At 39.1% G+C, this 26,278-nt stretch overlaps 1 protein-coding gene across 1 annotated transcript in view; it reads right to left on the reverse strand.

Moving 5' to 3' along the window:
- Positions 1-26,278, reverse strand: part of CDS2 (CDP-diacylglycerol synthase 2) — an 85,320-nt gene that overhangs the window by 29,905 nt on the left and 29,137 nt on the right. Inside the window, exons 2-5 of the mRNA XM_020985364.2 lie at positions 16,939-16,992; positions 5,526-5,659; positions 3,039-3,135; positions 2,302-2,399 (exon numbers count right to left, since the gene is read on the reverse strand). Coding sequence (XP_020841023.1) covers positions 2,302-2,399; positions 3,039-3,135; positions 5,526-5,659; positions 16,939-16,992 — 383 coding nt within the window. The remainder of the gene's footprint in view (positions 1-2,301; positions 2,400-3,038; positions 3,136-5,525; positions 5,660-16,938; positions 16,993-26,278) is intronic.

The raw sequence follows: 26,278 nt of genomic DNA on the forward strand, positions 1-26,278 counted from the left end.
TAGTTATCTTTTACATCTTCCCCTCATCTTTCTTATCCATCAATTACCCAAAGTCCTGTCAATTCTTCCCCAAATCCATATATTTCCTCCTTTCTATTTTTACTACTATCACTGTGGTACAGGCCCTCATTACCACTCACCTAGATTATTGCAATAAACCTCCTCACAAGTCTTCTTGTCCCTATTCTTTCCTCCAATCCATCCTTCATACCACTGTCAAACTAATCTTCCTTAAGAATATATCTAGTCGGGGGCAGCTGGTGGCGCAGAGGATAGAGCACCGGCCCTGAAGTCAGGAATACCTTGAGTTCAAAGCCGACCTCAGACCAAACACTTGACACGTACTAGCTGTGTGACCCTGGGCAAGTCACTTAACCCCAATAGCCTAAAAAAAAACCAAAAGAATGTATCTAGTCATCAAACTCTGCCCAAGATTCTTCAATGGATATTTCCTGCCAGCTGAGCAATATTTAAATTCCTGCCTGGCATTCAATGCCCTTCAAAATCTGGCATCTCCCTACTTTTCCAACTTTCTATAATACTAATTCACTTCACACACTTTGTGGTCCAGCCAAAACAGACTTACTGTCTTGTCCCCTGAATGCCCACATGTTCTTTTACTCATCTTGGCTAACCCAGTGATTGGAATGCTCTTCTACCTTCTTTTGTACCTATTCTTGGCCCAATGAATTCCTTCCCATCTTTTAAAGCCCTACTCAAAAGCCACCTCCTGTATGAAATCCTCCCTAACCATGACAGCATATACAATTTTGATATACCAAAGTTTTCCCTTAGCACTCACATAGCACTGTTTTGTACCTAACTATAATACATGATAAATGTTATTTCTGTGTGATAAATCACACCACAGTCTGCGTGACATATATGTGGACAATCCCCTTACCAGTATACAGTCCAAGATTGCAAGGACCTTATCACAGCTAAACTTTGTTTATCCCCTGGCACTTTGCACAGGATTCTGCATATATTAAGTGCTTAACAGATATTCACCGAAATGAACTGAAGTCAGATGCTACAAATTACATTTTCAGCTCTTGATCTTTTTGTGAAGCTTCCAATTGTAACCAGGAAAGCAAAAATCAGAATAATAATGTAAACTACTTAGGCTAGCATTCCAGACCCTCCATATTCTGGCTCCAACCTACCTTGCAAACCTTCTCTCCCACTGCCTCTCTATAGGGAACTTCTACCTTAACTGGTCAACTCGCTAGCCAACTGTCCAAGCTTCCTTGCTTCCTCTGAACTTTGATTCACTGCACTACACCAGTGTGTGTGTGTGTGTGTGTGTGTGTGTGTGTGTGTGTGTGTGTGTGTGTGTGTGTGTGTGTGTGTGTGTGTACACAGTTAGAAGGAATCATCTAACACAAATTTACAAATGAGAAGATTGAGACCCAGAAAGGTTAAATATCTTGTCCATGCAAATCCTGGTCTTTCAGAGGCACCACCCCATCTCCTGTTGGCCACTCTTCTGTCACCGGCCCCCTGACGCCCCCAGTGAGTCGGTCACAAAGGAGACGCGAGTTCTCTGCAGGAAGAACCTTTCGAATCTGCCCGGCAGTCTGCCACTGCCCACTGTGCTTTGTGCGGACTTTCTTCCTTAGTCTTATTATCGTGCTGTATACAGTTCAGTACATTTATGAAAAGATAAAATACTGAATTTCTAAATTCTGGCTCAATGGAAGGAACCAGATAAGTGTAGAAAGTAAATCGATAGCAAACTCAACATTAAAAGGAATCAGAGAATAGATTAGCACCTAAAAATGGCTTAGCCAAAAATCTGAGTCTTGGACTGTGAAAGACCTTAGTCTAGTTATATCAATTCCTTCATTTTACAAAAGAGAAAACTGAGACTGGCAGAAAGGGGGAAAAGGCAAACAGCACCCAGGAGGAAGTGATTTGCTCCTATTCATAAATCTGCTTTAGTAGCTGAGCTGGAACTAGAACCCAGATTTCATGACTCCCAGTTCAATATGAGTCTTCTAAACTTTGGTGGTTAAATTACGGTAGAACAGAAAATACAGGTTTCTTAAACAGAAGCCATAAAGCCCAAACATACTCCATGCCATAGATATGACCAGTTAGGTTCCTTCTGAGTTAAAATGGAAGTTTTCAGCAGTTGCTTAATGGCTCCTTGGCTCCCATGGGGCAGAAGCACACCTCCTTACCAAGAGATGGGCACTGCACACTTTTGCAGATGTTGGTGAAACATCTGGGAATCAATAAAGCTCATGATTTATTATTAAGGGCTCTTACAGACCCTGGAGGAGACAGGCTGCTTACCAACTGAGGGTCCTGAACCAAGGTAGGTCATATGAGTGGTAGACATTATAGCCAATAGTGATAATCTCATGGAAACACTTAATCTGAACACACATCACCTGCAAGACAGAAGAATTGAGCCATTTACTATAATTTCTTATATTTTGAGCCACTCCCTCCACTCCACCCCATCCCTATAACTTGAGAGAGCAAGTTACGTGTGTGGGTTGGAGGGGCAATGGAGAATAAGACTTGAAATCAGTAGCCTTGTCATACAAATTACTGGCCAAAGAGCAAGCAAGACATAACAGATCTAACCTGCTCGGACCTACAAACAATGCTCCTGTCATCATTATCCGGATTCCCATTAACACTTCATTTTTCTTCCCCCATAAATCTGGGCATGTATAGACTTTTTTAAAAACTTGCTTCAAAGACCTGGGATTTCCTTGATGTAGGTGATCTTTTCACTAGAGATGACCACTCTATAATTCAAACCTAAATCTCTTTCCAGGAGCACTGGAACCCTTATTCAGAGGGGAAACAAGGGCCCTGGGAAGTCAAAAAGGGCTCCAGCTGTGCTGATCTTATCCTTCTTGCTCTGCACACAAGAGGCACTTAATAAATGTTTACTGAATGTCAGTGGCTGAATTCTGACAGCATGCTCACCTCCAAATCAAATCAGCCCCACAATTAATAAGATGACAGGCCCTACAGAATTCGAGGTCAGGCTACATTAACATGCAAATGCTACTTACGATCATCATTAAAACCATGGGTCCCAAATAGATGATGATGAAGAAAAAGGCAATCATAGCCAAAGTCAGGATACCTCTCACCCACCAGTTTTTCCATCTAGTTCAAAGAAAACGCAGTTAGGTACACTGAAAGTGACCTACATGTGCATAAGTAGAACCTAGAACCAAACCCTTCTTACATCACTCACCTTTGGTGGATACTGATGATTACTGGAAATTAAGCATTTTCTCTATAAGAAAATCTCTTTCCTCTAGGCCAGAAACTCTGGCACACCTTCAGAGAAGTTGGGAACAAAGGACCTTCATTTCATCAAATCAACATTTTGTCCCAAGCACTGAAGGAAACTAAGAATTAAGTTTATGGGGACATCCAGAGCCTCTTGCCAATGTTAAACCCCAGACACACTATATGGTCCCAGACTCAAGCCCTGCGACCCAAAATCCTCTTCTCTAAGTCCCAGGACTTGGCTTTCTTCCCATCATTTTTTTGTTTTGTTTTGTTTTTAGTATCTGTCTCCCTCAGATCTTCCTCAGGAAAGGAATTCAAAATTCTGCTTCTCCCCCTGTCTTGCAGGCTCAGAACCAATTGAAAAAAAAAAAACAAACTTGAAGGTTTTACTGACGATAAACATGCAGAAATAGAAGTCTAAAAACAAAAGGGTAAAGTTACAGAATTACAATAATTCTTAAAAATGTATTAATGACAGCTGCTGGTTTTGGTAAAACATAAATGGAAACAAAATTGATCTTCTGGGGCTTCTTTCAACTGATCCTCTGCTTAGCTTGTGTCCCTCAAAGTCAGTGCTGCCCACAACGTCCCTTTTTAATGACACAGCCGGCACTCTCAGCTTTTCTCTGCCCCTTTGATAATAAGACAGAAGTTCCAACATTGGTCACCGCTCCCTCAATCTTATTAGAGGAAGGAAAGAGATATTAAGAACTAGCCTACTGGAACGAAAGGTCCCCAGAAGAATTACTGTGCATCTCACCAGAAACTCCAGTCTTGGTCTCAGTGCCCACCCATCATACCCCAATGAAGCAAATTTTGAAGGGCTTACAAGAAGTGAGAAATACTCTATTTCTATTCCCCTTTTGACAGTTCAGGCATGAATGTGATTTTTTTAAAACTAGGAAATATTGAACAAGATAAGTGAGGAGATGGTTTTAAAAAAAAAACCTAAGAGTTCTCAATGAGCTCAAGTGACCAGGCCCAAACGCACTACCTACCTCTACTGAAAGAACAAGAGGCTATGACTGTTGAGCTGCTGCTACTGATCTTTGAAAACTCTTGGAGAATGGGAAAGGTGATGCAGGATGAAAAAGAGAGAAATGTACCAATTTTCAAAAATGAGAAGGTGCAGTCTCCAAACCATACACTTGAGAACTTGACTTTCACGCCTGGCAAAATTCTAGAACAGGTTAGTAAATGGCTGGCTAAATAAATGGCTGAAAAGGCAATAAATCATGATCAAAAGAGCCAGCATGGGTTCATTTAAAATAAGTTAAGTCAGACTAAGCTCCTTTCTTTTTGTTTCCTTTTTGGGCAGTGTTATTAGACTGGTGGATAAGGGGAAAATCAGACAAACAACACCTGAATTTCAAATTGGCATTTTACAGAATGTTTCGCAATAACTTGGAGATAAGATTAAATAAGTGTGCAGCAGAGGCTAATACAATTAGGAAAACTTAGAATTTATTGACCAACCATAACCAAAAAAAAATTGTGATTCACAGATGCATGTCAATCTGGATCTCTCTAGTGGTGTGTGGCAGGGCCATCAATTCTGTTCATAACTTGATCACCACAGAGCTTCTAAATTCAGCTATAACAAATTATAATCCTTATTCGACTCAACGTAGTTTGTGCTGAAATTTCTCCAACTTGGAAAGAAGAAATAATATAAGTATGGGGCTATGGACAAGAAACAGCCAAACTTCAAAACATGATCAGGGTATACTGGGGTGGGGGGAAGATGCTCAGTTAACAAAGAACAAGGCAGAACAATTTGCTTACCTGCTCTTTCTCAATACTGTTTTTCCCAATAAACAAATGAATTCAAAAGAGACACACACACACACACACACACACACACACACACACCTTACACTCATTCCCACTTCTGTACCTCTTCTCTTGTTCATTTCCCTCCCCCCTCGCCATACCTTCCTCCAAGCTGTAGCCATTTTCTTCAAAAATCTCTGCCTAATGATACTGACCAATGATAATCTTTTCCATTATCTTTAGACCAACCACAGCATTTATCATCCACTCCACACACTTTGGCAACTGAATGCATACAAACCTAACTCTTGATCACAAACTGTCCAGGATTATTCTTTAATTCTTTTCCGTATGATAATAACGACTCTCCAAAAAGATAATCATCAACTTGAACAAATGGACCATTTCATATCTGTATCTCCTACAGGGGCCAGTAAATTAAGTAGATATTAAATGATTCTCAGATACTTGATGATTTGAGTCACCTTGAGGACAGTTTTGACAGTGCCCGGTTGAAGACCTCAGGAGTATCATCAGAAGTGGCTATCGGTGCAGGTTCAGCTCGGCTCTCACTGTCTGATGCAGTCTCCCCATCTGTCTTTGTTTCCACCTCAGACTCCTAAACACAATGGAAATCCAGAATGTTAGGAGAAAGACTGTTGACCTAAGTAACTATAACCTAGATAGATACATGATAGATAGATAGATAGATAGATAGATAGATAGATAGATAGATAGATAGATAGATAGATAGATGTCCAGCTCAGTGAACAGCTGTGGACCTTGAACAAGTCACTTCAACCATGCTAGGCCTCCCTCAGATTCCACATCAGAAAAATGAGAGATCATCTCTCCAACACACTGAGATCTTTTCCAACTCAGTACATTTAATTACACAATTCTAAGCATAGCTGAAGAACACAAATACTAAGAGAACACAAATGAAAAGGCGCAAGTGACTTGACTTTGTTGGCAAGTTTGCCTGTCCATCACTGGATGCTAATCAGTGTCCACCCTGCCATACAAGGAATTTGGCAAGACTAAAGGCACAGACGATTTCTGTGATTTATATAAAACAAAGTGAGGGCTGGAATCGTAAAGCATCACTTTATGATCTCACTCCCCTCTTACTATCACACTTATCATAATTCAGGAGGGAACACCAGAAACTAAAGCCAAAAGGAAGGCCACTCACAGCAGCCTTCTCTGTTCAGGCGGCGTGACAGGCACAAAATGAAGCCGGCAGACAGTTGGGGAGAATGAGAGGGAGAGAGGCATCATAATTATGCTTGAAATGAAGTCTGCCAGCCACTTAATTCCAGAGCAGAATTCTTATCATGGCTGAGTCATCCTCTGACTTTGGAAGGAATCCAAAGTTCTTTTTATAAAAGTTTTTTGAATATCCGCATAGCTTAGGTTCCTCAATGAAATGCAGATGAGACTAATCCAAGGAAGCTAGAGCAACAGATAATAGGTAGGAGCAAGGCTCCTTCAATTGAAAGAAGGCATTTTGGCCATTGGCTCCATCTCTACCAATGCTATGGTGAAGAAAGCACTTTGTAAACCTTGGAGCATTACAGAAACATGGTCTATATTATTATCACACAAAATAAAGTGCTCCCCTATACTCTACACAGAAAAGAAGCACGATACAGTAGAAAATGCACTGGATTTAGAATCAAGAGACCTGGGTCTGAATCCTTATTCTGACAGTTTAGCTGTGTGAATTTTAGCAATTCCCTTAACCACTCAGTTTCCACATCTGAGAATAGAGGATAATAATACCTGTACTAACCACCTTACGGGGTTATTGCGAGGAAGGCGCTTTGTAAACCTTAAAGCATGACTGAAGTTGGAATTATTTCATCATTAAAATGTTTAATGCAAACAATTCAGAAAATAAGGGTATTTACTTTGGGCAAGAAAGGAGTCAAACCCTCAAAATAAAAAAAAAACCTCAGGAACCCATGACTTAAAACTGTGCTACACTCAGTGCTGCAGCTGGGACTGGCTTCACCCTTTCTTCATTATACCAGAGCATCTTCCCACAGTGAAGAAACCAAGAAACCAAAAAATTCTTGAGTAGTCTATGAGGAAGGTTAAAAGGAAGCCGCACTGACCACCAAAACAGAAGACCTGAAATTCTTTTGCTTGACAGTTTGCTGATGGCAAATTAAAAGTTAGTGATAGAGAAGTGCGTTAACATTGGATAGACTTATGGGGTAGAAAAGGGCAATGAGAGATATTGAGAACAAGTGTCCTATAAATGTAATCCAAAGGGCTTTAATGTGAAAAGGAAGTGGAGAGGGAACAAATAACCTATATAATAGTCCCTTCAAGGTAGAGAAACATAAAAAACAGATAAAATTGATAAAGAGTAGGAAGAGATACCCATAAATTAATAAGGGGCAGTATTACAGAAAGGAACCATTAATAAAACCCATGGCCACAGAGAACTTATAGATAATAAACAAGATGAACTCTTCTTAAACTGTGGGTTGTGATCCCATATAGGATACTAGGAATGTTTAAGAGGCACTGAAGGGGTCGCCAGTGGAAGAAGTTTAAGAAGCCTTGAACTAGAGGGCCTAACCCAAGAGGCACATTTGACTTCATAGATACCACTGAGACTTAGCAACATGCCTAGAACATGAGTCTAGACCGACATACTTTATTCAAAAGAAACAGGATAACCTTTTTTGTTTGTTTTAAAGAAGGGTATAGAAGCCATTCTGAAAAACAATCTGGAATTATGTAAGAAAAGCTACTAAACTTTTCATCTACTTTGACGCCACAACTCCAAGGAGGTCAAAAGAAGATAGGAAAGTGCTATATACACTAAAATATTCATAATAGTTCCTATAGTAGCAAAAAACTAGAAACAAAGAGGGTGTTCATCAAGTGGGGAATGGCTAAACAAATTATGGTTAATGAATGCAATGGGATACCACTGTGCCATAAGAAATGATGAACGGGAAGGTTTCAAAGAAACCCAGAAAGACTTACATGAATTGATGAAAGTGAGCGAATAGAACATGGAGAATAATTTATACAATAAAAACACTGTGAAAACAAACAACACTGAAAGCGGTGAGAATCTTCTTTTTAAGTTTTTTTCACCAGTTACATGTAAAAACAATTGTTAACGTTCTTTTTTAAAACACTGAGTTCAAAATTCTCTCTCTTCCTCCCTCCCCATACCACCTCACTGAGAAGGCAAGCACTTCAATATAGGTTATACATGTGCAATCACGCAAAACAAATTTCCATATCAGTCATGTTGTGAAAGAAAATGAACAAAAAAAACTCAAGAAAAATAAAGTAAAAGAAGCTTGCTTCAATCTGTATTCAGACACCATCAGTTCTCTCTCTTAGGATGGATAGTATTTTTCACCATAAGTCCTTCAAAGTAGTCTTGGATCACTGTATTGCTGAGAATAGCTAAGTCATTCATAGTTGATGAATTCATAGCACAATAATGCTGTTACTTTGTACACAGTACATTTCACTTCGCATCAGCTCGTGTAAGTCTTCCCAGCTTTTTCTAAGAATATCCTGCTCATCATTTTATAGCACAATAGTATTCCATCACAATCACAAACCACAAATCAACCACTCCACAACTGATGGGCATCCCCTCAATTTCCAATTCTTTACCACCAGAAAAGAGCTGCTATTAATATTTTTGTACACATAGGTCCTTTTCCTTTTTCTTAATTATCTTTGGGATACAGACCCAGAGGTGGTATTGCTGGGTCAAAGGGCATACATGGGCATAGTTCCAAACTGTTCTACAGAATGGTTGGATCAGCTCACAACTCCACCAACAGTGCATTAATGCCTCATTTTTCCCATATCCCCTTGAACATTTATCATTTTCCTTTTTTGTCCTAATAGCCAATCTAATAGGTATGAGGTAGTATACCTCAGAACTGTTTTAATTTGCATATCTCTAATCAATAGAGTATTTTTTTTAATATGCCTATAGATAGCTTGATTACTTCATCTGAAAACTGTTCACATCTTTTAATCATTTATCAACTGGGAAATAGCTCTTATTTTTTGACTCAGTTCTCTATATGTTTGAGAAATGAGACCTTTATCACAGAAACTGGCTTCAAAATTTTTCACAATTTTACAACTGCTAAATATATTTCCCTCCATCCTATTCCCTGCCCCGTTTATTCTATTCTCTCTCCTTTTACTATGTCCCTCCTCAAAAATGACTATGCCCTCCCCTAATCTGTCCTTCCTTCTATCATCCCCTGCTCCACGATACTTGAATTGTTTCTTTCTGGCTGCTGGCAATACTTTCTCCTTGACCTAGGAGCTCTGGAATTTGGCTGTAATATTCCTGGGAATTTTCATTTTGGAATCTCTTTCAGGAGGTGATTCGTGGATTCTTTCAATTTCTATTTTACTTTCTGGTTCTAGAATTATCAGGGCAGTTTTCCTTGATAATTTTTTTTTTAATATGATGTCTAGGCTCTTTTTTTGATCATGGTTTTCAGGTAGTCCAATAATTTTTCTCTCCTAGATCTATTTTCCAGGTGAGTTGTTTTTCCAATGACATATTTCACATTGTCCTCTACTTTTTCATTCTTTTGGTTTTGTTTTATTGTTTCTTGATTTCTCATAAAGTCATTAGCTTCCACTTGTTCAATTCTAATTTTTAAGGAATTATTTTCTTCAGTGAGCTTTTGTACCTCCTTTTCCATTTAGCCAATTTTACTTTTTAAGGCAGTTCTTTCTTCAGTGAATTTTTGTGCCTCTTTTTCCATCTGGCCAATTCTGCTTTTTAAGGCATTCTCCTCATTGGCTTTTTGTACCTCTTTTACCATTTGGCCTAGTCTGTTTTTTAAGGTGTTATTTTCTTCAGTATTTTTTTGTGTCTCCTTTACCAAGGTGCTGAACACTTTTTCATAATTTTCTTGCATCACTCTTACTTCTCTTCCCAATTTTTCCTCTATCTCTCTTACCTGAAAATCCTTTTTGAGCTCTTCTATGACCTGAGATCAATTCATATTTTTCTTGGAGGCTCTGGATGTAGGAGCTTTGATTTTGTTATCTTCTGAGTATTTGTTTTGGTCTTCTTTGTCACTACAGTAACTTTCTACGGTCAGAAATGTTTTCTGTTCTTGCTCATTTTCTCAGCCTATTACTTAACTTTTAACTCTTTGCTAAAGTAGGGCTCTGCTTCCCAAGTGGAGGGAGCAGTGTCCCAAACCTCAGGAGTTTTGTGCAGCTGTTTTGAGAGATACTTCTAGGGATCTACAAGTTGTTACTTCTTCCAAGGTGGTATGACCTAAGGAGAAGTGGTTACTATACTCCTGGCCTATGCTCTAGTCTGTGAGTGACCACAAGCATTCTTTTCTGCCTTGAAAGTGTGATGACAGAACTCACTCCACTGTGGCCACAAGCTCTGGTGCGCTAGTGTTCCCCTTTGCCCCGGGACTGCCACCCAGGACTGTGACCCAGATCCAAATATGGGCAAAGCAACAGAGTCCTGCCTCAGTGCTAGCAAAGAGATCCCTCTAATCTCCTTCTCACCAGTTGTTTGACACCCTCCAGCCCTTACTGTTTCTGGGCTGAGAGCTCCAAAAGCAGACACTGCCACTGCTCATTCAGTTGCTCCCAAAGCCTACTCTGGCTTGCTGAGCTGCAGTATGCACTGACTCAGCCTGCACTGGACTGTGCTCCTCTCTTGCCCGGGTGCAACAGACCTTTCCCTCCAACCTTCTAAGTTGTCTTGGGCTGGAAAATTGTTTCACTCCAATTTTGTGGGTTCTGCTGCTCTAGAATTTAAGTCATTATTTAAAGGTATTTACAGGGCTTTGGGAGAGAACTCGGGTGAATCCCTGCCTTCACTCTGCCGTCTTGGCTCCACCCCCAAACTGTGAGAATTTTGATCAATACAATGTTTATCCATGATTCCAGAGGACAAATGGCGATGCATGATACCCATTTCCTCACAGAGAGGTGAAGGACTCACAGTGCAAAATGAGATATATATACTTTGTTGAATATAGCCAATTTTGGAATTTATTTTGTTTGACCACATATATTTTGTTACAAGGGGGTTTGGAGTTTTTTGTTTTGTTTTCTTTTGTTCCAATGGTAGAAAGGGGGTAGGGAGGGAAAATCAATTTTTTTATTAATTAAAAAAATTAATTGAAAAATTGAAAAGACAAGCAATTATAAATAAGAAATTAAGAGAAACATAGGAAGACTTGCATGAACTAATGCAGAGGAAGGAATCCAAAATTGGATCAACATACATAAGGTCTACAACAATGTAAATAAAAACAACATTAAAAGGCAGCCAAATTAGTAAAGAGATGATAAGATGTACTTGCTCTCTTCTTGGTGGAGAGACAGGGGAACTACAGATATAGGATGGTAACTGGATGTAGCTATTCTGTCAGTTTTGTTTAACTATTTTTCTTTTTCTATTACAAAAGAAGGCAGACTGAGAAATGACTGTAGCATAGAAAACACAAGACATCAACAACACTTTAAAAAACAGTGCTAGGGGAACAAGGCTCAAAACAAGCTAAGAATAGTGAGGAAACATAAGGATAAGAAAAAGCTTACTTAGCTGTTTTGGAGAAAAGAAAGATCAAAGAAGAGATAGGACAGAATATTGTTCAAGGTGAAAAGAACTATATAACTGGAAACAGAAAAGAGACAGAGAGTTGTTCATTTCATTTGTTTCTGTTTTCTCAGCCATGGAGAATGATCTTTGCATTGGAAAGGAAAAGAGAAACTAAAGGAAAGTTGCAACTATCTTTTAGGAAGAGTATAATTACTTCTGGGATAAGAACTCACTATCTGACAAAAACTGCTGGGAAAACTGGAAAACAACATGGCAAAAACTAGGCATAGATTGACATCTTTCACCATATACCAAGATAAGGTCAAAATGGGTAGATGATTTAGACATAAAGGGTGATGATACCACAAGCAAATTAGGAGAGCAAGGAATAGTTTACCTGTCAGATCTATGGAGAAGGGAAGAATTTATGACCAAACAAGAGAAAGATAACATTATGAAATGCAAAATGGATCATTTTGATTACATTAAATTAAAAAGGTTTTGCACAAAATCAATGCAACCAAGATTAGAAGGGAAGAAGAAAGCTGGGAAACAATTTACTGCCAGTGTTTCTGGTAAAGGCTTCATTTCTCAAATATATAGAGAACTGGGTCAAACTTATAAGAATATAAGTCATTTCCCAACTGATAAATGGTCAAAGGATATGAACAAGCAGTTTTTAGATGAAGAAATTAGAGCTATCTATGGTCATATGAAAAAATCCTCTAAATCACTATCAATTACAGAAATGCAAGTTAAAACAACTCTGAGGTACCAGCTCACACGTATTAGATTGGTTAATGTGACAAAAAAGGGAAATTGTAAATGTTGGAGAAGATGTGGGGAAATTGGAACACTAACGCATTTTGCTGGTAGAGCTGTGAACTGATCCAACCATTCTGGAGAGTAATATGGAGCTACGCCCCAAGGGCTATAAAATTGTGCGTACCCTTTGATCCAGCAATACCACTACTAGGTCAATATCCCAAAGAGATAATAAAATAGGGAAAAGGACCCACATGTGCAAAAATATTTATAGCAGCTCTTTTTGTGGTGGCAAAGAATTAGAAATTGAGAGGATGCCCATCAATTGGGGAATGGCTGAACAAGTTGTGGTATATGAATGTAATGGAATATTTTTGTGCTATAAGAAATGATGAGCAGGAAGACTTCTGAAAAATCTGCAGACTCACATTAACCGATGCTGAGTAAAGTGAGCAGAACCAGGAGAATACTGTACACAGTAATGACAACTTTGATAGACTTAGCTCTTCTCAGCGATGAAATGATCTAAAACAATTCCAAAAGACTCATAATGGAAAATGCTATCCACATCCAGACAAAGAACTATGGAGTCTGAATGCAGATCAAAGCATGCTATTTTCTCTTTTTCTGTTTTTTTTTCTTTCTCGTGGCTTTTCCCTTTCATTGATTCTTCTTTCACAACATGACTAATGTGGAAATATATTTAATCTGATTGTTCATGTATAGCCTATATTGGATTGCATGCTGTCTTGGGGAGAGGGGAGGGATAAAAAGAGAAAGGAAATTTGGAACTCAAAATCTTATAAATGTGAATGTTGAAAACAATCTTTACATGTAATTGGAAAAAAATAAAATACTATTAAGTGGGGGAAAATGAGTTGAGAAGGGGAAAAAAGTGCAATTAGATGCCCTTGATGGGTTTACTTCACCTGACCCATACGATCTAGTAAACTGAAAGAACTGGCAGATGTAATAGCTGAGCTGTCTGTGATCTCTGAAAGATCCTGGACAATGACAGAAGTACTTCAGGATTGCAGACGGGCAAATGTCCCAATTTTTTAAAAAGGAAAGTGAATAGAGCATGCAAACTATGGGCCAGTGATCTAGTCTTTGATTCCTGGTAAAATTCTAGAATAAATTACTAACAGGATGGTTGAACAACTAGAAAGGAAAGTTATAATCACAAAGTGCAGCACATCAGAACAACTTTATTTTACTTTTTGACAGAGGTTACTAAACCTATATATCCAGAGGACAGGAATGAAAAAGATAACTAGTAGAGGTAAGCCAAAAGATAAAAAATAAACCGGGAAAGATTTGATTGAAAAACTCAAGGGTAGAAAGTTCAATGTTGAAATGAATAACCTTAAGGTCAAAACTCTGAACTGGTAGCAACTAAGCCAGAAAGGAGTAATGGACTAGGAGAAAAGGGAAAGATCAAGGCCACAAAAAGGAAGAGATGAACAATTTCAGGAGGAGCTGGGGAGTAAGAAAGGTACAAGAACAGAATATTATGGTTGGAGAGTAGATCTTGGAGTTTTTCATTTAGATAACAGTAAGGTCTAAAGTGTGGCCATTCTGGTGAGCAGTTGAGTAGAGATGAAAGTGGAAGCAAGTGCAAGATTATTAATCAATGTAAATAGTAATGTCAATAGTAGGAGATGTGAAAAGTGGGAAGATTATAAACTGGATGCTGAAGTCACTGAAGAAGGGGAAGAATCTTAGATATCAGTGCATTAAAAAATGGGGTGCTGTGGAATTTAAGAGAATAGAGCCTACTGAATGATGATGATGAGTGGGGGGAGGGAGAGACCAGAGGGTAACCAATCCTGAACTAAGCTGTAAGGAATGTGGGTCTAAGGGCCAAGCCTATGAGAAACTGGGGACTCAGGGGAAATTTGTTTGTAACAGAACAGGGCACTACTGGTTAAGGTAAAAGAAGCTAGCTATCCACAGAAGAGGGTAAGAACCACAGTCTGGCATTAATTAATAATAACCAAGGTGGTATGGAGTAGCCTTAAAGTCAGAAAAACTTGGGCTCCAGTGCTGCCTCGGATAGATAAAGGCTCTGTGACCCTAACTAGGCAAGATACTTCACCTCCCACTACTCTGGGCAACACCAGAGTATAAAGAAAAGCAGGTGGTAAAAAGAGTTTCCCTAGGCAGCTAGGTGGCGCAGTGGATAGAGCACCAGCCCTGAAGTCAGGAGGACCTGAGTTCAAATCCAGTTTCAGACCAAACATTTGACACTTACTAGCTGTGTGACCCTGGGCAAGTCACTTAACCCCAACTGCCTTAAAAAAAAAAGTTTCCTCACTTGGGAAGGTCTCTATGTCAATGAAATCATAAGTGTAGTCTCTTATCTTATGCTTAATAATAGTTGTAAGATAGGCACTATTATTGTCAACATTTTGCAAATGAAGAAACTGAGACTGAAAGAGATTAATACTTTAATTAGTTTCCCCAGGGTCAAACAGCTATCAAGTGTCTAAGATTCAAACCTAGGTCTTCCAGACTCCACTCCAGCATATTTTCCTCTATGGAGTGCTGCCTTTTGATAATAATAACTTTTATAGAGTGCTTAACATACATCACTTTATTTGAGCCTCAGAATAACTCTGTGAGGTAGAGACAGATATTGTTCTAGGTCTAGTATGGGAGACAAGACAGGTACACAATGCTAATAAAAATCAAAGGAAATAAAGCTTCTAATCATGCAATGTATCATAATAATAATTCCCATTTCCATAGCATGGGGATGGCCATTGGATTTGAAGTTAGAAAGAGCTGGGTTCGTGTTCCACCTTGGCAGGTCACTTCTTCTACACGGGTTTCAGTTTCTTCATCTGTAAAACGGTACTATTTGATCCCTAAGATTCCTTCCCTTCCAACTCAATAAAATTATGTTTCTACGTGTACCACTGAGCAAGTAGGCTAATGTCTCTTGCCCTCATTTTCCTCACCTTTAAAAAGGAGAGAGCACAATTGACGTAACAAACTCTAAGGTCACTTCCAGATGCAAATCTGGATCCTATTATCCTATAATCTCTGTTTTGCAGCTGATGGAATGGAGGCTCACAGAGGTCAGTGAGTTGTCTAGGGTCATATAAGTGGCAATCAGGATTTGAACCCAAATCTCTCCTGACTCGAGTCCTGTGCTAGGTCCACACTATACTATGGATTATATGCGTATTCACATTGCTTAGCAATTATTTCATTTGTTTCTCTGTTCTCCACAACCAGACTTCAAGTTTCCAGAATCAATCCATATGTTAGAATTCTTCACTACCTACTATAATGCTTAGGATAGCAGGAACTCAATAAATACTTAATGAATTGAATGGACACAGATAACAGTAGGGATTGAGGGAATAATAGATCAAATTCCTTATGCGAGATTACACAGCAAAGACTGTAACAGGAAAATCTATTGTTTGGTGCATTAACCAGGCTGCAAGTGAACCCTTTCTCACTGAAAACACTGCCTCAGCTCCAGAGTCCTGCTGTTTGGTATTTGCCTTTCCCCAGCATGCCAGATAACCAGCAGATACAAATACACCATGACCCTCGGAAGTAAACAGATGAGGATTCCTAGTCCCCTAACCTCAACATATTTATCAGAACTAGACACAAAAATTAAAAGAAGCTATTTTGCCCCAGTATACACTGTAAATTCTGAGTTAAGCATAGAAGCTCAAGAGCTCATTGTACCCAGTATAGCTTGCATCTCTGCAAGATTTGGAATAAGAAAGAGCTATAGGCCCTGCCCAGACAACCCCTGTAATAGCAAGAGGAAGGACACGCTAGGCTAGTGAAGGTGTTTTAAGACACAATAGGCTAAAGCAGGGCTCCTCTGCAAACTTTTGCTTAGAAACCCAATTTGTATGCACACCACTAAAGAAACTTTTCACTTCGAAAACTGACATTTTATCTACCCCTGTAAGTCAGAAAGAGAACAACAGCGCCTCCGCTGTTCCCACAAAAGAGAGAAAAATTCCTTCACATACATGCCTTTCACACTTTTATAATGTAATAGGCATAGCCTTACCCAGTAAAATCCTATAGAAAAGAACATGAACTAGGAGTCAGGAAACCTGGATTGGAGTGCTGGCCCTGGCCCTAATTAGCTAACTGACCTTGCTTAGCCTTGACTTCTCTGCATCTATAAAACTTGCAGAGCCAACTTAATGTCACAGGACCTCTCTATTCCTGCATATCTGAAATGGGGATGGTAACACCTTCCCTTACCCATCATCAGAGGATGGCTAGACAAGTGCCTTGAAGGCAAAAACAAAACAAAACAAAGAGAAAAACTAGGATCCAGGAGTCATTTTAGGGCTCAGCTAGTCCAACTCATACCTAAATTGAAATCCCCCTCTACAACAACTCCCCAAAAGTAGTCATCCGGCCTCTTCTTGAAGATCTCAAGTGGTGAAATACCTTCCACCACCACAGCAGGTCATTCTACTTTTCAAGAGTTCCAATTGTTAGGAAATTTTTCTTTACATTGAGCTGACAACGACTTCTCTTTAACTTACTAGCTGTGTGACTCTGGGCAAATCGGACAATGTCTCTGATCTGATGTCTTCACCCTGTAAAATGAAGAAAATTATAATAATTAGAACAGATAGTCAGTCTATGACCTAATTACTTTCACATTCATTATTGCAACTGATCTTCGAAACGCTGAGAAGAAGGACGGAAAGATATTAAACTCACTTTACAGGATAAAGCAACTAGCTCAGGGAACTTAGTTGCTTGCCCTGCATCACACAACCAGTAAGTGGGAAAACTAGAACTTCCCCTTCTTGCTCCCAGCTCTCCTCTCTGCATCCAAGAACAAGTTTCATTCCTCTTCCACAGGACAGTCTTTCCAACTCTTGAAGAAAGCTATGCTTTTCCCCGTAACTCTCCTCCTCTCCAGGCTAAATATTCCTAGTACCTTTACCTGCCTCACACAGGGCACCAATTCTGATCTCCCCATCCCTGACTGTCCTCCTCGGAACAGGCTCCAATTTGTTGGGGTCCTTCTATGTTGCAGAAGGCAGTTTAGCACATCTGAAAGGCATCTGGGGAATTGGCTTCACTTCAAAACTCCATGAGACAACAGAGTGATACATCATCAAAAATGTGAATACTTATTTAAAGGCTATCTTGAAGAGGCATAGTGTCCAGGACTTAGGAAGTATTCATTCCACTGTACTCTGACCTTTCAGGCAACATTGTAGAACACTATGTTCAATTCTGAGTACCCCATTTTTAGGAAGAACACTGATAATCTAGAGGGACAACTGACTAAGGGCCTCAAGTTCATGCCATATGAAAGCTGGTTGAAGAAACTGGAAGCATTCAGACTAAAAAAAGAAAAAAAGACAAAAAAAGGTTTGTAGATGGGAGGGGAAGAGACATCATAGAGGTTTCCAAGTATTGAAAGGCCTATCACTTGGAAAAGCATTAAATTTAGTCTGGCTGGCCCAACCGGGCAGAACTAGCAACAGGAAGTTGCAGAAACATACATTTGGGCTCTCTAAGCAAGGATTAGAGCTGTCTAATAGACAGAATGGGCTGCCCCCAGAAACTCTTTCCCTCTCAGGGAAGGTCTTCTAGTCAGTAGGCGAGTTGAAGGGCATGGGGCATTGGAGAGGAAATTCTTATCCAGGTATGAGTTGGAACTACATGGTTTCCAAGAGTCTTTCCAAGTCTGACATTTTGTAAGTCGAGTAGTGAGATGCCACGAACACTAGCTCTGAAACCAGGCCTGGGTTCAAATCCCACCTCTGATGTTAGGAAACAAGTCATTTCACTTCCCTCGGCCTCAGTTGAGGTGGATGGACTAGAATACCCTTCTAGCTCTAGATGTATCATCCTATGATTCCATAATGCTCAGATTTCCAATATTTCAGATGTAGTCTTGACCAGGGCAGAAGGCAATTCAAATCAATTGGCATTCATTAATTTCCCACTATGTACCCAACCCGTGCTAAACCCTGTGCAGAATATGAAAGTGGTACACTGGCCTAGTTTCTTTCCTTAATAGCCTCACTAATCTAATCTGGGAAAGAAGACTAAAATACGAATAAAGTCACAGGGCAGGACAGCATGACCTGTGCTGGCACCAGGAGGAAAACAGTGATTGCGACAAGTAGTTACACGGAATGTCTCAAAAGTCTTAGTCAGTTTTAAGTGTTAAACTTAAGACTTTGGGGACATCATGTATATGAACCATAGATAAGGGTAGGGACAGATTTTGTAGGGCCTAGAAAGTCAAACTAAGGAATCTGGACTACTAGACTATAAATTCTTTAACAGCAAAGATGACAATGCCTCATTTGTCTTTAGGCCTCCTTCAAGACTTCACATCAGTGCTTTGTACAGAGAAGACATTTAACTGTTTGCTAAACTGGAGTGACTTGATCTGATAGACAATGATGATATTATTACATTTGTAAAGCATTTTACAGTTTACACAATGCTTTCACACACATTCTCTCCTTTGGCCCTCATAGCAAGTACAGCCATACTGTACTGCAGAGAGAGCACTAGGCTGATTCTGAATCTCACCTTAGACGCTTATAAGCTATGTCACCCTAGGCAAGCCGCTTCATCTCTCAGCCTCAGTTTCCCCACCTGTAAAATGACGATAACAGCACCTGTTTCCAAAGGTGTTGTGAGGATCAAATGAGATAATTTATGCAGAGTACTGTGCAAGCCTTAAAGCTTAAATGTCAGTTATTATTACAACTATTATTACCCTCATTTTACAGAAGAAACATACTGCAAGGTAAAGTGATTTGTCACAAAACTTAAGTGAGCAGCCAAGTTAATGTTCTAAATCTCCAAATCCAATAATATTCTTTCCACTACATTAGCACCACTATGAGTTCTTAAAACTGAAAATAAAAATAAGCCAGTTTCTGTGTTCTAGGAAGATTAAACTGACTTCATGTGTCACACAAGCAAGATCACCTAGAAGGCAAATCTAGAGGCAAGGATAAGGGGTGTAGGAGTGGGAAGTATAGAATCAAGTCCCAAAGTCCCAAATCTGGAGAACCTCTCTTGGTAATGGTGGTAGCAGTAAATAGAGGTGAGGAAGTTTGGGAGAGGAGGAAGCTACTTGGAAGATTTGTGCCTTTTAGAACACACTGAGTTTGCAGTGACAGTAAGCCATTCAAATGGCAATAAGGGCGACTGGAAACAGGGGACTGAAAGGAGAAATCACAGAGATGCTGGAAAGAACACTGGATCTGGAATCAGAAGACCTGGGTTCAAATTTTGTCTCTGCCACTTACTACCCTAAATGACCTTGGGAGCAAGTCATTTCTTTGGGTCTCAGTTTCCTTATACGCAAATTAGATGAATTGAATCTCTCACACCATAGGCCAGGCTCCAAATAGATAAATGCCTTAGATATAAAAAGTCACATTATAAACAAATTAGGGAAGGAGATATCTTTCCCCACTATGGATAGGGCAAGAGTTTATGACTAAACAATGAGCAAAGTGTATCACAGAAGACAAAATGGACACTTTTAAATGTATAAAATTCAAAAGTTTTTGCACAAACAAAACTAATGCAGTTAAAATTAAAATGGCAACAGTTAAATGGTAAAAAAATATTTGCAGGAAATTTCTCTGATAAAGGTCTCATATCCTCTATATAAGGAACAGATTCAAATTTGTAAGATCAAGAGTCATTCCCCAATATAATCATATCAAAGGATATGAAGAGACATTTCAAAGAAAGAATCCCAAGCTAACAGCCACATAAAAACAACTCTAATGTTCCACTTCACACCATACCCCATCAGATAATTAAAAAAAAAAAAAAGAAAAGAAAATGACAGTTGTTGCAGGGGTTAGGAGAAAGTAGGTACACTAATGTTAACAGAGTTGTAAACTGGTTCAACAATTCCAGAAAGTAATTTGGAACTATGCCCAAAAAGTCACTGAACCATCTTTAACCCAATAATGCCACTACTAAACATATACTCCCAAGAAATCAAAGAAAAAGGGAAAAGATCCACAGGTACAAAAGTATCTATAACAATTCTATTTGTTGTAGCAAAGAACTAGAAACTATGGGAGTGTCCCATCAGTTGGGGAAAAGTTGAACAAATTATGGCATATGAATGTAGCAGATTACTATTATGCCCTAAGAAATGAAGAATGAGATAGTATCAGAGAAAGTTGGAAATACCTGTATGAACTAATACAGAAGAGTAAAGCGAGCAGAATCAGAACAATTTAGACAATAACAATTTTTTGCTGAAAAAATGAAAGGGTTTGAGATCGTTTCTAGGGTCCCTTCCAGTTCTAAATCTATGATGCCATGCAGATTTGCACTGAGATGATGATAATTGTAGTCATGAGAATGGATGGCTGTCAAGAGGGCAAGTATGGAAGAAGAGCATTGGGCCACATGTCAGCAAGCAAAATAAAAAAAAATCAGCTCAAGCAGTCAGAAGCATTATTGTTTCTTCATTAGAACACAGCATACTAACAAATCTGGGAAGGTGTTATAACTTCTGCTTTATTAAGGATAACTAAATATTGACTCATTCTCAAATAATGGGACCACACAATTTATATATGGAAGGGAAAGCACACTCTTCTCCATGGTGAAATACATATTCCATTCTATCTGAAAAAAAAGTTTAACTAGTCTTCTGGGAGTCTCAGGAAACAACCTTTTTTTAAACCTACATAGTTAGCCACTGTCAATAATATACTGTAACTATGCCAAAAAAGTAACCATTCAAAATAGATATCTACATCTCAGAGAACTCTGGACAACAAAGAAGCAAACATTACCCTGTGACATGAGTGGGTTCATCATAGCCAAAACTTCTCAATACTCTAGCACAGAGGTTAAGTCAAAATATTGCTGAACTGGGTAAGCTCCTTCATCTATTCCTTCACCTTGGAGTAATAATAAAAGCAGTTGACATTAAATCACCTAATCAACAAGCATTAGTAAGCACCTATGCTAAGTGATAGGGAAACAAAGACTAAAATGAAATAATTCCTGCCATCAATAGTTTACATAGCACTTTTTACAATTTACAAAACACAAATTGATTCTTATAACCCTATGAGGCATAAAGTATTAATATTAGGGCTCCCATTTTACAGATGAAGAAACCAAGGCCCAGAAAGGGTAAGTATCAGAATCTGAATAGCTCTTAGGCCTTCTGGTACCACTTCAATACTCTTTTTCCACTAGGACATTCTGCCTCTCCAAGTGAGCATCCTTGTTTCCCCACCAGAAACTGTAGAAGCTGCACAGATGAACTAGCACAGCTATTTTTAACTTTCCATCCTGTTGTCAAAGAAACTCACTCATGTTGTTTCCAAAAGAGGATGAAAGGCCAGGGAGTAACAATGCAGGATTAAAGGTCATACCATACTTCTGGAAGGCTGCCAGATGATTCAGTATTTACTCAGGATTCTTTCATTGTGCCTTTGAATGTTTTAGTTACCTTCTTCTAAACTTCAAAAATCCATACTGCTGCTCAGCGTAAACCCTGGCTACTATGCCTCCACCACCAATATTTCCTGCCTCGTTTATAACCAAATGTCTCTTCCCTTTCTCATTCTTCCTCCAGATTAGGAAGGGGTTGAGAGCAACACGACGATTTCTAATAGAAAAAAATGTGACCTTGTTCTACATTATATAAAAGCACAGTCTCCGGAACAAGAATGCTGCTCTCTGCTCTTGTAAGACCATATCTGGAATACTCTGTCCATGACTAGGCAACTTGTTTTAGAAAGGACACTAATAATTTGAAGCACATCCTGCCAGGTATGAGAGAGGGACAGTGAGGGGACTTGAAATGATGCTACAGAAGAATCAGTTAAAAGAAATAAAGATGTTTACCTCTGAGAAAATAAGGGGAGGTAGGGAAAGGTTTATAAACATTTTCAAAAATCTGATGGGCTGTCATGAGGAAAAGACAACGTTTATTTTTGCTTGGTCCCAAGGGACAGAACTAGGAGCAAATGGGAAGTTACAGAAAGGCAAACTGCTGCTCCATACAAAGGAAAACTGCCAAGCAATAAGAGCTATTCAAATGGAATGGGCTGCCCCGGGAGGTAAGCAGAAGCACGAAGATCACTTTCTAGGGGCTACTGTAAGTGGATTTCCAGCTCAAGCTCCATGCCACATGGATGGGGTTACATGTCCTCTGAGAGCCCTCCTAACACTGAGATTCTAGGGGTCCAACAATCATGGCACCTAACCTTCCTCATGAGGAAGCCAAAGACCAAAGCAAGGAAGCAATCTGCCTGAGATCACACAACTAGCGCAGCAAAGACTAACATACACCTATTGCCTCCCAGTCTAGTATTTCTTCACTATACCACGCTGTCATCAACAGGAACAGTAGTTACACAAGGAGAGACTGCCAATAAAAGCCTGATTCTAAGCAAGACAGTTATACTGAGCACATGTTCAACGGACAAAACCTGAGCTACCCCAACCCAAAGGCAAGGAAAGTCGTATACACTATTAGTAAAGTTGAAGTGTGGCTGGTTTTGCTGAATTGCTTTTTGTTTCTCTTTAATTTTAATTCTTTATTATAAGGAATGGCTCACTTGGTAAGGAAAGTGGAGGTACATATTTGGAAATGAGAGAATATGAATATAAAGATATCCATTTTTTAACTACTAACATGTAATTCATATGTTCTTCTCTTTGTACCTCTTTCCATTCCCATTCCTTACAACTTATTAAAGTGTTGTGTTTTAGGAGTTTTTATTTTAGTTTTTTGAAAACTGGAACACATTTTCTCATAGAAATAATGTCACTATACACAGTGATAGGCTCCCCAAGTCACTCATAAAAGACTAATTATCTCCCACATAATGTTGCTCTGACCAATATTATTTTAAAACAATACCATTAATACATTATAATCAAAGGTCACCAAGTATGGGACTGATTCTGCTCAGAGAATGTTGAACAACATTAACAGTTTCACCCAGGGAGGTCTTACTAAAAGGTCTGTCAAACCAAGATCCGTACAAAGGGGAAAAAATCAGTATGGAAGAAAAGAAGAACATTGTGAGGAAAAGCCAAGAGTAGAATTTTCTAAAAAGGGATCACAGATCATAAATTAAGAGCTGAAAAGGACCTCAATCATCTAGGCCAAATTCCTCATTTTACAGATCTATGAAGAATCACTATGCAACTGGAGCCAGATATGGGTAAGATCAATTATACAAAGGTGAGGTACTGAACAATTACAGATGGTCATTTCCAGTTACAGATTAGAATTCTGTGATTGACACCTTATGGATGTTCTGATGCCCAGTCACCACTCCGGCCCATCTGTGTCTCTGCTGGAGCCCTACAGATGTGCCCGTGGGAAGGCTCAGCTACACAAAACATTGTGAAATTCCACTGTAATGTCATGTTGACAACTGCTTACTTATAACATTCCTGTGAAACTAATTGATGTTAAAATCAGGTTACTCAATGTCAGATTTTCACAGAACCAATTCCCAATGCTGAGGAGAGGGCAACCACACTCTCCTATAATCATATACAACAGTGTTTATACAGGAATACATATTCAGCATTCCAAAATATATCTCTAATCCCAAATACTCCCCCCATTTCACATCAGCCAGCCTACAGGAAGAGGCCCTCATTCAGCTCTAAGACACTGACAGTGGTTCCTGTGGACTGGGTAATGGACGAGGGGTGTGAAGATCAAAGGTAAGGGTGGGGACAGGGCAATAAAGATGGGGACAGGGGGAATCCAGAGCCATCATCCAGGAAAAATCACAAGACCGATCTGCCTGCTTCCCTTTCCCCCTTTTAACACCTGTTATTTCCAAATAGAGTTTCTCTCATTCTAGCTCCTGCAGAACAGAGAGCAGTCTCAGTTTCTTACTCATTCTCACATCCCTAACATTAGTTAACTTATTAAGAGGTGTTCTAAGGGTTTGTTGTTGTTATTTAATGGTACCAATAATATGACATATACAGAAGGTATAATGCCTCAGTGAGCCTTGTGCCCTGAGAGGTATGTATAAATCCAGCTAACAAGCAAGTTTCAAATATAAACCATGCACAATTATTGCCGCAGGGCAGGTAGCTCACATCTCTATAGTAACTTAAAGTTTACAAAGTACTTCTCTCATAACACTATGAGGCAGACAGGGCAAGAATTCCTGTCCTTATTTTATGAATGAGGAAACTGAGACTCAGAGGGGTTAAGCAGTAACTGAACTGGGGTCACACTACTACTAACACTGGGTCTTTGAGTAAGACTCATGCACATTTCCGATAAATTACCAGGTTCAGTGAGAAGATAATAAAATGCTCAGGACCAAGGTTCCAGAAAACAAGAACCAGTATTTCCTCAACTGCCTACTTAAAAGCAGCTGGGGAGCTGAAGGGGGAATCTATGGCAACAAAGGGACAGAAGAGGAATTCCAAGTTTTAGCACTGGAAAAGAAGGGTTATGTTCTGGCTCTTGAAGACAAGGATGGTTTTTGTTTTTATCTTTGTATCATCAGCGCTTGGTATAGTAGTACAGTAATTTGCACACAGCAGAGAATAAATGTTTGCTGAACAGAATTGCTGTTCCTAGTTGGCCATAAATTATAAATCATCTAAATTCAAGGGCTTTGTGGATAGGAAGAAAGCATTCCCATTCCCCACTCTGTGGCCTAGGAACATGAAATACGAGTCAGTATTATCTGCACAGAACATTAAATTGAGAATCAGAGGACCTAGAGTCAAATCTTATCTCTGCAGTTACCAATTCTCCCCTTCCACACCTTTAAAATGAGGAGGCTGTAATGGATAACAGCTAATATCCCTTCCACATCTAACTCTTCTTCTTCAGTTCATTCCCCTTTCCACTGGCATTAAATTCATAAGTCCAGATAGTTTCGCAGTGTCTTAACATATTTGGCAAATAATTTACCTACCATTACTTAAATGTTAGCTGTTGTTATTAATTCCGCTGTAAGGCTGACTACCATGATGAAAAAACTGCAGGCAGTTCAATAACTTTTCCCTAGAAAATACCCTAAGATGAATTTATATTTAATGAGAAACACAAGTACTTAAAGCCCTCCTTTCAATGTGGGGCCTTGCTTGCCATGCTGCACTTCTAGTGAAACAATAAGTTATACACAGGTATCAGAAGAGAACAAACAAGCCTGAGTCATTGAGTAGTGAACAGAGCAATGGACTGAAGTCAGAAGACCTCAAATCAAGCTTCAAATTATGCTTGCCCATCTGATTCTAGGCAAGTCATATACTACTCTTGGCTTCAATTTCTTCATGTGTAAAATAAAGAAGCTAGATTCTATGTGTGACCTCTTCCAATGTAAATCTATGATTCTATGAAATAAGTCTCTCTCTTGCCAACGTTGCCTCAAAAAAACAAATGAGAAAAGGTCAAGGGGACAACTTAAGGGATTCAGATATGGTCCTCAACTCCAGCCTCACTCTCCCATTCACTCACTACTCAATAAAAAGAAACATACACTAATAATTCCTTCCTTCACCATCCCCAGATACAATGATCATGTTCTGGTAATTTTATAGGTGTTAACTCCCCCCATAACTGAAGATTTACAGAGGACACAAAATGAAAAGATATATATAGTTGTTCTATGGTAAATTTTTTTTTCAGTATTTAAAGAGATTCATGACTTAATTGCACAGCTACTTCTTCCAATGATTTGGGTGGATCACAAGAAGTTTTATTTCATACCTTAGTATAAGGGTTCTTAACACAGGATCTGCAAACTTTTTTGTATTTTGATAATTATATTTCAATATACCTTCCTTTGTAATTTCACACATCTTGTGCCTTTAAAAACATTCTGAACACAGTAACAGCCACATTGTGTGATG

The sequence above is a fragment of the Phascolarctos cinereus genome, unplaced genomic scaffold, assembly GCF_003287225.1.
Source record: "Phascolarctos cinereus isolate Bilbo 61053 unplaced genomic scaffold, phaCin_HiC Scaffold_2;HRSCAF=192, whole genome shotgun sequence".
Classification (NCBI taxonomy): domain Eukaryota; kingdom Metazoa; phylum Chordata; class Mammalia; order Diprotodontia; family Phascolarctidae; genus Phascolarctos; species Phascolarctos cinereus.